The sequence below is a fragment of the Onychomys torridus genome, chromosome 19, assembly GCF_903995425.1.
Source record: "Onychomys torridus chromosome 19, mOncTor1.1, whole genome shotgun sequence".
Classification (NCBI taxonomy): Eukaryota; Metazoa; Chordata; class Mammalia; order Rodentia; family Cricetidae; genus Onychomys; species Onychomys torridus.
In genome coordinates, this window is record NC_050461.1 from 48,497,939 (window position 1) to 48,511,803 (window position 13,865).

Consider the following 13,865-nt stretch of genomic DNA (forward strand, 5'->3'; position numbering starts at 1 on the left):
CCCACAGAGCACTTTCCAGGTACACAAAACTGAGTGTGGAGTGAATTGATTCAATCATATCATTCCCTTAGACCATACTTCACAATATATTTATATCTCCGTTCATATGGCAGTTAATAGCCTCCTCATTCATACCTTCTTCCAGATGAGAAACCAAAGGATCAAACTTAACTTGGGCACCACCCCATATAGCTAATTGCCAGATCCTGCTGTTTTGCCTTAGAGATGAATCGTCTGCACTATTACTGTCATTGAGACCCTCCCTTTCATGGGTCCCACTATAACAAGTTTCCTCTGCTTCCCTGGCTGTGTATGACTCCCCATTCTTGTTCACACTACAATCAGAAAGTGGACATGTTTGTCTCCAGCTTTAAGGCCTGCAAATTCCTCATGCAGGATGTCTCAAGGCATCTTGAGGGAAGAAATGAGTCCTAGCGCCCTAAGTATCCACTGTATGCAATGAGTTCTGTCCTCTGCATCTGTGATAGTCCATGATAGGTGCTGTCCTAGGAAAACTGTGTCCTGGGTTCCTACGAGGGAAACCGGTTGAGATTCAAGGTCAAGTTACATGACACCCAGACATTTTACTACCTGGTCCTAATGTGGGTCTCCAGTTACCTCTAGGGTTCCTCTGCCTAAACTGCGTGTCTGCGCCAGATTTATCTCATGTCTCACGTTTTGACATCATTCATCATGTCCTGGGCCCATGTACTCAGTTCCTTCTGTGAGAAATGTGTGTCAGCCTTGGAAAGTCTGAAGGGCACATGTCCTTCAGAGTACAGTTTAAATGTCACTTCTCTGGACACCTTCTTTGACTTCTCCAGAGTCACCGGTGTCATTCTATGAGTCTCCGTGCCTTACCCCAAATAATCCTGCATTACGGCCATCTGTATCCTGGAAACAAAGAACAGGCTTTTCCTCCTCTTTTCTCTCATGTTTTCCTATTACCGAAAGGTGTACTACATGTCTATTCCTATTAGGGAAAGAGGGAGGGGGGGGTTTGGGTCCAATAGAACAGAGTTCTACTTGCCATGCAGACAAGGCAGATTAACAAAACTGGCAATCCCTGGCCTCCCCTGTTCTTGGGCACTATTGGAGTAAGATGATCTTGGCATGAGAGCCGGATTCACTGCACAACTCTTGCTTTGGAGGCCACACGGACCTCATGATTTTCACAGGGTCCCAGGTAATTTCCAGGCACGCATGGTTGCCACTGTGTTTGGTGGAGGGTGCTCCCCACGAACAACAGCTAATGACAAGGGAGAACTCGAAGCTCTTAGCTTAAGAAAGAACCAAGAAAGCCTGTTTTCTCTTCCTGATGGCAACTCCCTATTATAGTCTCCTTCCTGTCTTGTATTTATTGTGTTCGTCATCAAATTAAGGATGTTTTGCCAGGAAATGTTTTCAAGGGTAAGACACCTTCTATATATCCGAGAGAAGAGTTAATACAAAGAATAAATGATCTCAGAAGAAAAGAAATTCTGCTTGGTGGTAGAAATGATGATATGATATTAGTAAGTTGTCTTTGTGGGAAATGAAATCACATGAATATTGTCTTCCTTCATACTGAATACCCCAAACCTGATGCTAGTGGGTGTTATATGAACTCTGAGCCAATATTTTGTAGCCTTGCAGGACTTCTTCTGTTCATTCTAGAATCATTGCCCAAACTGCAGCATTTCAAATGCAAGATTAAACGTGGTGCTCAGAGGTGCTGTTCCTGTGGGGGTGTGCATGAATGAGTCTGTGGCCATAGCCCCTGTGCAAGAAGTTATCTAATCCTTTAGGACTACTCATACTTCCAACACTGGGTCCATCTTTCTTTGTATGGCTGCCTGTTCCTATGCAAAATGGGATGACCAGAATGCTTGAAAATCCTGTGATGCATTGAAACCACCTTACCCATCACCACCACCAAACCCCACAGAGCAGGCACAGGGTGGTGCCTGTGCCATACCTCTAAGGCAGATTCTTTCTGGTGGAGATTTGCATGAAAATTCTTCCAATCTTCTTTTGCGGTTATAACTTTGGCCTGGATGCCTTCTGCTTTCTCTTTGGTCAGCAGGGAGCTCAGGAGCTCCCCTTTGGACAGCATTGTGTTTAGCTTATGCTGCCCATTTTCGCTCTCTGACAGAAACTCCTATAAGAAAAATATAAAATTAGGTACCTTAAGACACACAATGCATTAGTATTCTTTGCTTTTCCCTGTATGTTTCAGTGAAATCAAGGAAAACAAATGACTATTTTATTGCCTAAGTTAAATGACCTGGGTTTTCTTTTAGCAATCCAGTTGTGAAATATTTCGTTTCCTAATATAAATTCTCAATGGACTGCAAAATGTTGGGAGGTATTTTATGAACTGTTATCACTTGTTTTAAAAAAATAAACAGGAGAAGTAATGAAGATGAAGAGACAATAACTGTTATAAAATCAAATAATCTCTGGCTAAGTTTAGTTTAGCAAAATAAATGCCACATGGCTCTGTATAATTGGTGGAGCTGTATGATATCTTTGGCTCTGAGCAGCCTAGCTGCCAAAGCAAGAATAAACACAAGCAGGTCCATGACTTACAGACCTCATATGATAAAATAAAATGACTTTGGCAGAACAATTATCTCATCAGAAGACAACAGGAAAGTTTCCATTGGGGGAGGGAATTCCATAAAGTGGATGGTATCAAATGAAATAGGGGACATTGTTGTCAGTAGTTTATATAAAAAAGATAGTAACAGGGTATTTTATAGGGTTGTTCTTATGAAGCACAAGTTCATGACATAATGACAACATGAAGTGTGGCCGCACTGTGTAGCTTTCTCAACACCTGAGTTTATCCAGAGGTTAATGTCCCTCTTGATAAGTAAGTATATTCTATGGGTTAGAGTTAATGTCAATTATTATTCCCAGGCATTAGAGAAGAAACAAAATGAATAAGCAGCTAAAGTTATCTTTTCTGTGAAGAAACATAAATGTAGAGACTCTATGCTTTGGACTTTAGTGAAAGCACATTGGTTTAGTTTGAGGGGGTTAGTTGTCTGCCATGGACTCATGAGTGGAAATCTTGGTCTCTAGTGTGGTGAAGCTTAAAAGGAGAGACCTGATGGGTGGTCCTGATGCAGTTAGAGCCAGACCCTTGAGAGAGCTAAAATAAACACATACATTTAATTATTTACTTATTTATTGTGTTTTCACGTGCATGCGGGAATTGGTTCTCTTCTCTCTCCATGTGGGGTTCCAGGGATTGAACTTAGGTCTTCAGGCTTGGCAGAGAGCACTTTTACTGGCTGAGCCACCTCACCAGGCTGAAGAGAATTCTCAGAAAACAAGCTGACCACTTCCTAGTATCATTTGCTTCCTGTCTGATGTGGCCCTGTCCGTCTCCTGGCAGGTGTATATGCCGTGATAGAATCCTAGCCTTAGAGCTCAGCTGATTCCAGAGTTGTTTCCTCAGGATGGTGAGCTAAATCAACTTGTTTACTCTCTAAAGTAGGCTACACAATCACGCAAAATGGACCAAGACAGGACTTCATCAAGACATCTCCTTTGATGGGTGGCTACTTCCTACAAGCCATTGGGCTAAGAGTCACAGAAAAGGCTGTTGTCAAAAAATGGAACTGGGTTTCATAATAACAAAAATAACTGGTGGTTGAATGTTTCCAGCTCTACTCCCTGGCCTGGAGCAAAGTTGGAGGAATTTTAAAAGCACCACATTTCCAAATGAAATCTGTCTTGTTACATCACGCACCGAGATTCAAAAGAGGGAACTAGGTAGAAATAAACATCATTATTTCAGAGCCTGTGTCTGGTAGACAAGGTTCTCACATGGGCCCTTCCTTATTCATAGATGCCTGTATTCATATGTTTTCCAGCAAGTAATTAAAATTCTCCAAGTATTGGCTCAGGATGACTAGTATGAAAAGTAACCGGCTGCATGTGACACATCTATGGAAAACAAGGTCACTACAGTGTCTAAAAGTGTGGCAGCTGAAATGGCACTATGGAGTTGTAGTTAGCTGATGGAAATACTATAATAAACCAAGCAAACATCACATGTGGCCGCAGCCCTGGCTGCCTCAGACACAAGCCTTCTGACCTCATTGAGATACCTCTATCCTACTGGCAGGCTGAGAGCAATAATATTACACACCAATATTACATCATGGTATTAAATGAAAATTAAATGAAAGAGGCCCCTCAGAGTGCTCAGGTGCAATGTTACCACATTCAAGGAGCGCTTACTGTTTTCCAAGCTTTTACTAAAACATAAAGTAACATAAGGTAATGTATAGGAGTGGCTAGTTTCCCTTGAGTTGTTTCTAGGGTAGGTCTATCTGAAATTGAAATTTCTCAAGTTAAACTTTAATCTGCAGGGCTCTTCCACAAAGACCAGGAGTAACATCTTAGTCTAACGCAGCACGGCTGTTGGCAGGGTCAGCAGAGTTCTTACCTGGATTTTCTGAAGACTTGCAGAGACTTCGCTAAGATTCTGAGGTAGATCGAAACACTTGGCTGTGGTGATTTTTGCGTTAACTAACCACTGCTGGAAGCCCCTGAAGGCCTTCTGAAATCTTTGTTGCAAAATCTGCTCTTTGTTCTGGCAGCCCTTGGATGCTTGCAAACAGAGACTGAAAGGGTGATTTGCAAATTTGATGAGAGAAGGAAAGTAAAGAAGTTGATTTAAGTGATGCCTGACGGAGTGCACACTTCTCAGGAGTGTGCAGTTACTTGCTTTAGTACTCTGTTCCAACTCTTAATCAATATTATCACTGAAATAACACTATAAACACATTCCAACTACTTTAATTATTTTTGTGCTGGGTTTCACTATGTCACACAGGCTGTTCTCCATCTATGAGCTTAGATAGCTCTCCAGATAAGCCTCCTGAAAAGCTAGAACCTCAGACAACCACTCCATGCTCAACTTAGCTCCTACTTTGTATTTTGAATATTTTGAAGCCAGATAGATTTAGTTTATTTATTTATTTATTTATTTATTTATTTATTTATTCATTCATTCATTCATTCATTCATTCATTCATTCATCCATCCATCTGTTTACTTTTTTATTCATCTATTTATTTGTTTGTTTGTTTTCCTGGGATCCTACCTACAACTGAGATAGAAGGAAGGGTGTCTTGGCTACATATGGAGATCCTGTCATAAAGGAAATACCAATGAAATGATTTTAAACAGTGGGAAGGTTCATGCTTACCAGTTGTATTCCTTAATTAAGCTTGAGACTTTCCCACTGTATGGACTCAGGTCCCTGGAAAACCGGCAAAGTTCATTCAACTGAGACTTGAGATCCTCTGTCATAGGCTCTGCCTTTTGTAGAGCATCCAGGATCTCCTAATAGAGAAAACCAAGACAAGTACTGAACTGGGAGACTTCCATATCTTCACACTCTGTATGCATACACTGTAAGTTATTAGTGAGGGGCACACCAACCCAGTGAACTCAGTAATAGGACAAGGTCTATTTTCACGTTTTTTTATAGCCCCTGATGGCATGTGGGTCATCTGTATCTACTTCTGGCCATGGAGAGAGACTCCTGCATCAAGTATAAAGTAGTTAAATGACTGAATCATCAATGAGTTAAAGTAAGAACAAAGAGAAAATACCCTACATTGTTTAGAAATTGGTCCAACTAGACTATTTGGAAAGTGTCTATCATTTAAGACATAAAATGATCATTTAAATGAAAAGCAACATATATTTTTACTTATAATATGTATTCCAATGGATTTTATGTAGCATTTCCAGTGAATACTGATATTAACAACTTCTTATAACCCACAGGTCTTAATTTACCTACTTGATTATATACCTCATGGTTTCTTTCATGGAATCATCAATTTTTTGCTAATGTTCAGTATGACATTAGAGGACTCCTAGTACCCCATGAATAAAGGTATCATTCTCCTTCTGGAAGAGCTCATAACTTAACCGATGAACAATATACAGATAATCATGACATTAGACATATTTAAACCAAAATGAAACCCTAGGATTGAGAAGCACAATTCTGAAATCCAAGCCATGGTCAACTGGGCCTTGCAAAGTGCTTTGCAATTAGAAAGTTCCTCTTAAACGATTAGTATCAAGGGACCAATGAAACCCTGCATGGCCCAATCCTTAGCACAATGCCTACTACTATACTACTCAATGCCTACTTTGTAAAATTAGAAGAGGAATAAGTCAAATATATAATGCAACTGTGTCAATAGTGTTACCAGAACAAAGCGAATTTATTTTTAAAAAATGCATACACATGTGTGCATGCACACACACAAACGGTCTGACCTGTGGAGAAAGGACAAGTAGACAAGAAACTACTAAATGAGGAGCGGTTGCTGCTACTATTGCTGCTCTCAGTGACTTACGGAGAGATGGCCCCCAGCCCCCATCAACACACCAAGCCACTGTTGTGTTGTCATGCTGTAAATGACATCCCTATCCTCGGGTCGCTGTCAATCAGAAGACTTGGCACCAGGCCGTGGTATGTGGTTATTTCCTCTGAATTCAAACTGTCCTTCCTGGAGGGAGGGGAAGCCTCAGAAGATGCAGAAACCTCACAAAACTGAAAGTGATGAGCATCCCAAGTCGTCCCTCCCCTCAAGGTTATCCAAGCAGACTGAGTGTTGGGGGGAGGGAGATGATTGCCAGGAAATCTGTCTGCAAGTCCAGCAGAGAGTTCTGTGGCTGCAGCTTTCGTGAGATGTAACGCTAGAGGAGGTTTTCAGTGATGCAGCTGCTTCTGAGGTATCCATGGGAGGAGCCCCACTGGCTCACCAAGCTACGCTTAGGGGGGCTTCTTTCTTCACTGTGTCATCTGTGATGTATTTGGGGTGAATGAATGTCTGCTCACATCTCCCCAGGAAAAGTCATGTGACACACTCACTTGTTCCCCTCTCACTTCACACGCCTCCTCTCCTCCTTACATTCTTTCTCCTGGTCTCCCCTTACATCCTATAACTTCCTAGAATGGCACAGGGCTCTTAAGTGACTTCTGTTCTCCTTGCCAACCTTTCTCCTCCCTTGGTGTTACTCCTCTACTTCACCTACCTGATCAAGTTGTAATCACCCCCCAGGATTCTGCTCTACCACTGGTCCTCCAAGGGATTCTCTGTGGTCCTCCCATCCTCCTGGGGATGCTTATCTGAGGATGTTGTGCTGGCTAGTTTTATGTCAATGTGACAGACGCTAGAGTCATTTGGGAAGAGGAAACCTCAGTTGAACCAACACCCCCATGAGATTGGCTTGTAGGGAAGCCTGTGGTACATTTTTTCTGGTTGATGATTGATGTGGGTCAGCCCAGCGCACTGGTGGAGGTATCATTTCTGGGGAGGTGGTTCTAGGTGCCAGACAAAAGCAGGCTGAGCAAACTATGAGGAGTAATCCAGTAAAGCAGCTCCCCTCCATGAGCTCCTGCCTTGACTTCCCTCAGTGATGGAGTGTAGCCTGAAAGCTGTACACGGAAATAAAGCCCTTCCACCCCCAAGTTGTTTTGGTCATTGTTTTATTGCGGCAATTGAAACCCTAACTAGGACAGACAGATGTACAGCATGTCTGGAGTGTTTGCCATGAGGACTGTCTCTACTTGTCTCATACTTCTCTGTCCTCACAGATTATGATCTGGAAGGCAGGGGCGGGGTTCTCGGAATGTCCGTGGAAAGCAGCTCAGTGTCTGAGCTAGAGGCTCTGAAACATGCCTTGGCTCTTTTCTTTCCTTTCCATCCCCTTTCATTTTCTTTCATTCTCTCCCTTTCCTTTCTTGTGGCACTAGAGATGGAATCCTGGGTCTCACAGCAAGCCACGGAAATATTCTTTCACTGACCTGTATCCCAAAGGCCTGTTTCATTTAGAAAACTCACAGAAAACAGCCACAAAGTTTCTCTCTGAAACTCTAAACTCTAACCCCAAAATAGCCATTTTATTTTCTTACCATATTGAATATTTCAAAAGGAAATATCATGAGAAATGTAATTATCTACCAAATTTTTTAAAATGAGATTTAAGTGGGCCAAGTATAAATTAGGTGACATTGAAAACAAAAAAATTTTTCAGTCAGAGTTTACATTCAAAAAATACATTCATGAGGCTGCAGAGATGGCTCAGTAGTTAAGAGAGATTTCAACTTTCCCATGGAGTCTGAGTTGGGTTCCCAGCACCCACACTGAAGGACTCACAATTACTGATAACTCCAGCTGTAAGTGAGCTGACCCTCTCTTCTCTCTTCCATGGCACTTGCACACATCTGTGCATATATACATGCACACACACACACACATAAATAAAAAAAATCAATCTTTAATAATGCCACCTTCAATCCAGATTTTAGTAGAACCTTGACTCTCATGAATACTGTGTTGGCTCATATCACAAGCTCTGAAGGCATTCTTTTCTTTGTCCAGCTAAAGGGATAGCTACATCTCCAAACTAACAACCCCATAGTTTGAAAAGGAATTTTATAAATACAATTAACAGGATGGGTGGAGTGTTGTATTCCATAGTTGACGTCCACCGACCTTAAAGGGATTTCCTGATGACCTAAGACAAACACTTACAATGGCCCATAGTGCTCACTCTGATTGGCAGGAGTCATGAGGCCTTCTTAACAGCAAGATGTTGCTGTCACAGCCCAAGTCCATCTATTTTATAAACATTTTGTTGCACATTCATGGAGTTTGACATGTTATCTTAAATTTTAGATAAAATTTCGGCATTAGACTATTGACTATTGCCTTTGTCAGATGACTATGATTATTGAGAGGTAATGTCCTATTGTCCTCAGAAGCTACAGCCCTAGAGTCAAATGTAGATGTGACAGCAGGGACTGCCCATCATCCTGGGCTCAGGGCAATAGAAAACCTTTATCTCTGACTACATCAGCACGTGTATCCTTATTAACCCCTGTCCATTATCCAATAACAGTCCCAACATAGGAGACGATCACTGAGGATAGTAATATAATTCTAGCTACAACCAGACATTTCTTTAAAAGTCTTTTCACTCAAATTAAGAGAATTGGAGGAAAGGAAAACAAAAAAAAATGAAACACTATGACTTATTATCATCATCATCATCATCATCATCATCACCGTCAGACTCCATGGAACAGTTTCCAGCCTCTCTCTTTGTCCCTGCAAAATCAAGTGATTCTGATTCTGGCATGATTCTGATAGTAAGCCTAGAGGCTGAGGAAAGCCTTAAAAAAACAATCCAAACAGCACCGAGAAACATTCTCAGTAAAACAGCACCCAGCTAGTTACGCACTTTTTATTTCATAGCAAACCACGCCTGCCCCCAAAAGTTGACTTAAACAAGACGGCGCTGGGCATACTCCGTGACTTCCTAATAGGCTGGAGCTATTTCAAAACGATTATCACATAAATAGAAGCAGGGATGCTTACTTCACTAGACTTCCTTTTAAGGACAGCCGCGATTCTGAGCGGTATTATAAAGCAGCAAATATTGAGAGGATTGCCAAGGCACCCAAGAGGACTCCAAGAAGGCAGAGGTTGTTAAACTTCAGCTCATTCCCCCTTTACTGCTTCCCTTTCTCACATTCTAAAAGAGGTAGCAGTTAAAAAAAAAATAGCCTGGAAGATGACTAATAAGCGTTACCGTGTATTAACAAGCTAATTTAAGTTCAGCTGTCGAAACCACAAAGAGGACAAACAGACCCAGTGAGAACTACTAGTTGTGCCTCAGTGGATCATCAAATGTGTCTTTCAAAGCTATAAATTCAATCACTGAATTGTTTGAAAGAGTTAACTGGCAAGAAAGCAGCTATGAGTCTCTGTCTATTTATGCCTCTGCCCACAGGCCATTTTCCAGACTGAGTGGCTGAATACAGTATTGCAAATTCTTACACCATCAGAAAGAAAGTAACATATCTCCACCAGAAATAATGCTCTCTATAGGCTATAAGCGCATCGCCCATGTATGTTAACTTTACCAAAGTTTGATTTGTAGGAGGAAGAAAAAAGTTCACATTTGGCAAATCTATTAAATACTTTTTGCTGCCTCTGAATGCTGCATGCTCTTAGCACGGGCTTGGTTTTTTGGTTTTTGTTTTTTTTTTTAAGCAACCACAGAGTCAAAGAAATGTTTAGCTTATCCACCCCAGTGGTAAACAGGAAGGCAAAGGCCAACTTACATGTCCTTTGTGCCAGCATTCCACTATCTCCTCATCCGTGTTCTTGCCTTCCAGGAGGGTGAGGTGCTGTGCCCAGGTTTTCAGAAGAGTGCTGAACTGCTCCAGGGCCTGCTCAAGTTGGGCCACCTGGCCAGAGAACTCCTCCTCTGAGAGGGCCATTTCGCTGACCAGGTTCTCCAGGCTGCTCTGTTCTTGGAAGAGGCTGTCTTCCCACTGCCTCCAGTCAGCGCGCAGGGCCTGCATCTCTGAGTTCAGAAGCTCACACCCACTGGCAGCTGTGTTCTGTTTCACTGCCGGGGCCAGCAACTCCACTCTGCTTAGGCGGCCTGCACCGATCTCTCTGGAATCTATCAGCTCCTGTAATGGAATATCGCCATGGAAACCAAGGAGGCCCTTAGTCACTTGGGCTGCCAGTTTTCAAATGTGTGCAGAATGGGACTCTGTCCTGCTATGAAGTTTGAGGGAATGTGCCAAAGGGACCAGGGCTGTTGAGTCTACAATCACCCGCGTTGTATGAACAGCGATCGGTATCATGAGTGCCTGACTTATTGCAAAGTCACTCAGGGTGTCTCAGTGTCCTCACAGGCGTGACAGGCATGCTGAACACAGGCGGTATTCAGATAGGTGAAATGTGGTAGTGACTTATTCATCTGTGGTGTTCAGCTCCTCTAGACTAAAAAGAATCCCAGAGAACCTTATTTCCCCTTACGTGGATGTACCAGGGAACTGTGTCCTGTTTGAGATCTCTACCTTAGTCCCAAGATCTTCCATAGAAGGGTGACTTAAATCACATTTCTTCCTACTGGGAGTCAGGCTGACCCTCGTCAAGAAGAGAACAAACCCTCCTCGATCTCAGATATTCCCGTACCTAAGGAGGCGTTTTTACGGCCACTGAAATGAATAATTCACAGACCGACTTAGTTAAACGTTTAAAGCAAACTCCAGCCTGGGTTTGTTATTGCTGCCATTTTTCCCTCAGACAAAAGAAACCTCACTAGAAATCGGACAATTCAGATACCACGCTTAGCCTCGAGGCTCCCGTTGAGAAAGGACTTTATGATGTAATTAGAATAACCATTGTGAAATAGGTGAGCCTTGGCATTTCCTCTTGGAAATAGATGCTCCTGATGACATTTTTCTTGCTGAAACAGTCATCTGGTACATACATATTTGTAACATGCCTAGCTAGATTTTGGTTGGTGTTAATGCACAATTATGTCTTAACTCCTGAGTTATGTGGAATGAAAGGTGACTGTCAGAGACAAAAACAAGGAGAGGGAGAGGAGTAACCAACAAGACCAGTTACAAGTTAACAACAGAAAACTGAGGCGTCCGGTATCATACATGTGTCATAGATATGTGAAGCAGAAAGGGTATTTAACTAGTCTACATAACATGCCTTGCATTTCACTTAATTAGCCTGAAGTTAATCTGATTTCTCACATGTACAAACAATAGAGACACATTTTGGTGCCGATCATTCACAATGCCTGCTTCTATGGTGGTCAAAAGCACCATGATGTGAGATGGGATTTTACACACCTGTAAATGTGTTCTTACATACATGACTTTTTATGCGTATGTAGTTGGCCTTTCTTGGCAACAGGATTCTAAAAGTCATCTTTTGTTATCAGTACATAGAGTGGTTAGTAGTTAAACAAAGCAAAATTATAACCTAGAAAGTGCTATATTTAACAAGAATGTTTTAGAATATAATATTCAACCTTTTGAGCATTTTCAAATGTGGAATTCAGAGAATCTCTACTGTCAAAAGCCAGTTTTCTCAAATATCCTTATATTTATTATCTTAGTTTCAATTGGTGAAAACAGGTCCATGCTTGCTAATTCTAATTCCATTCACATAGATTATCTTTGTGTTAGTGTGTGCATGTGTTCATATTATACACATGAGTGTATGAGTGTGCATGGCTCATACATGGGCATGCAGAGATCAGAATGGGAGTCTCTCTGTCTGTCTGTCTGTCTGTCTGTCTGTCTGTCTCTCCCTCCCTCTCTGCTTTACTTTCTTGAGATAGGATATCTGACTGAATTAGGAGCTCACCATTTTGGTTAGGCTGCTGGCAACCATTTGTCTCCACTCAGCAGCGTTAGGGTTACAGGCACACAGCCATGCCCAGATACTTTTGCCTGAGTGCCAAGAATTCAAACTCAAGTTCTCCTGCTTGCAGAGCCAGTGTTCTTACACACGGGGCCATCTCCTCAGCCCTAATCCTGATCGTCAATAAGAACCTTGGAATTACAGTGTTTTAAATTAGATTTTGCATGCACTTTCTTGCCTTGTATTTGAACGCTCTACACATACATACACATGTTCATTTGTGTCTTCATCCATGGGGACACTGTGTTTCTGAGTTACATATTCTGAGTGAGGGTGGTCACAGGCACTGAAGGGCAGGAGGGGTACTTTCTTTACTTCCTTGGTGTTTTTTCAGATGAACCTTCCAAAAACTTGGTCCGTCCTTAGCTGTCTTCTCTTTCTAACCTGGCACTCCTTCCTGAACCCACCAGGCAATCTGCTTGGTTTAACCCTTCTCCCTGCTGTGGGAATGGCTCTCGGGCTTGCCAAAGAGGGTGATCTTCAGCCGCTGTGGTGGTGGTGACCACATATTTTTCCTCCCTTCCCTCCTGGCCTCTTTCAAAACTCAATTAAACCCTAGATATGCCTGGGTTTTGGGTTTGTGTCCCCTGTTCTGTCTGTTGGACATGCCATCGATCCATCCTGTCCCGGGACATCTACTACAGACTATGGAATATTAATTGATAGCGTTATCTCTTCCAGGGAGCTTCCTGACCTGAGAGAATGGTGAGAATTTACTGCTTCCTGAATTGTACTCCCACCAGGTGGCGTAAGTTTCATCTGTCCATCACTGAACATCTATCTTCCCCTCACCACGGGCTTCTCTACATGTACCCATTTTCCTTAGATAACATCTCCACTGACTTGGGGTAAAGGCTTAACTTTTACCCCCAACTATTTTATGTATTTGTTTGTATGTTTGATTATTCATTTTTATTCATTTGTTTAATTTTTTTGTTACAAGGTCTTAACTATGTATCCCTTACTGGTCTCTAACTTGCTGTGTAGACCAGGGTGGCATTGAACTTGTGGGAATCCTCTTAAATACTCTCCTGGTAAGTGTATGCCACCATGCCTGGCTCACTCTTGACTCTTTCAGCCTGGCATTCCATTTTGAGTCACTCTCTCCCTTTCCCAAATGCATTGGACTTTTTTTTTTTTTTAAACCAATACACTCCATAGCTAGCCATGGTGCTAAGTATTTTATACATACATTCTGTCTGCAAGTATCCTTGCAGGCCAGAAGAGGGTTCACATTACAGATCGTTGTGGGCCACCATGTGGTTGCTGGGAATTGAACTTAGTACCTCTGGAAGAACAGTCAATGCTCTTAACCACTGAGCCATCTCTCCAGTCCTGGTGCTAAGTATTTTATATGAATGATCTAACTTAGTCCTCTAAACAGCTCCTTAGAGCTGATTCAGAATATTACATTTTTTAAATTATTCTTTTTGTATTTCCTATGAGGCTTGAGGACATTGACAAAAGTGATTTTTCCAAAAACATAGAAAGTCAGGAGGTGAAAGATGCTGCAGAAGGCTCCTTGGCTTCAGAGACTAAACTTAAAAAAAAAAAAAAAAAAAAAAGCTTCTCAAGCTCTGGTTACAC

General features: G+C 42.0%; 1 protein-coding gene across 11 annotated transcripts in view; it reads right to left on the minus strand.

Moving 5' to 3' along the window:
- The window catches only part of Syne1 (spectrin repeat containing nuclear envelope protein 1), a 482,748-nt gene that overhangs the window by 236,027 nt on the left and 232,856 nt on the right, over positions 1 to 13,865 (minus strand). For all 11 annotated transcript variants that reach the window (XM_036168948.1, XM_036168940.1, XM_036168942.1 and 8 more), the window contains 4 exons: positions 10,160 to 10,516; positions 5,210 to 5,346; positions 4,445 to 4,622; positions 1,958 to 2,140 (listed from right to left, as the gene is read on the minus strand). In XM_036168948.1, coding sequence (XP_036024841.1) covers positions 1,958 to 2,140; positions 4,445 to 4,622; positions 5,210 to 5,346; positions 10,160 to 10,516 — 855 coding nt within the window. The remainder of the gene's footprint in view (positions 1 to 1,957; positions 2,141 to 4,444; positions 4,623 to 5,209; positions 5,347 to 10,159; positions 10,517 to 13,865) is intronic.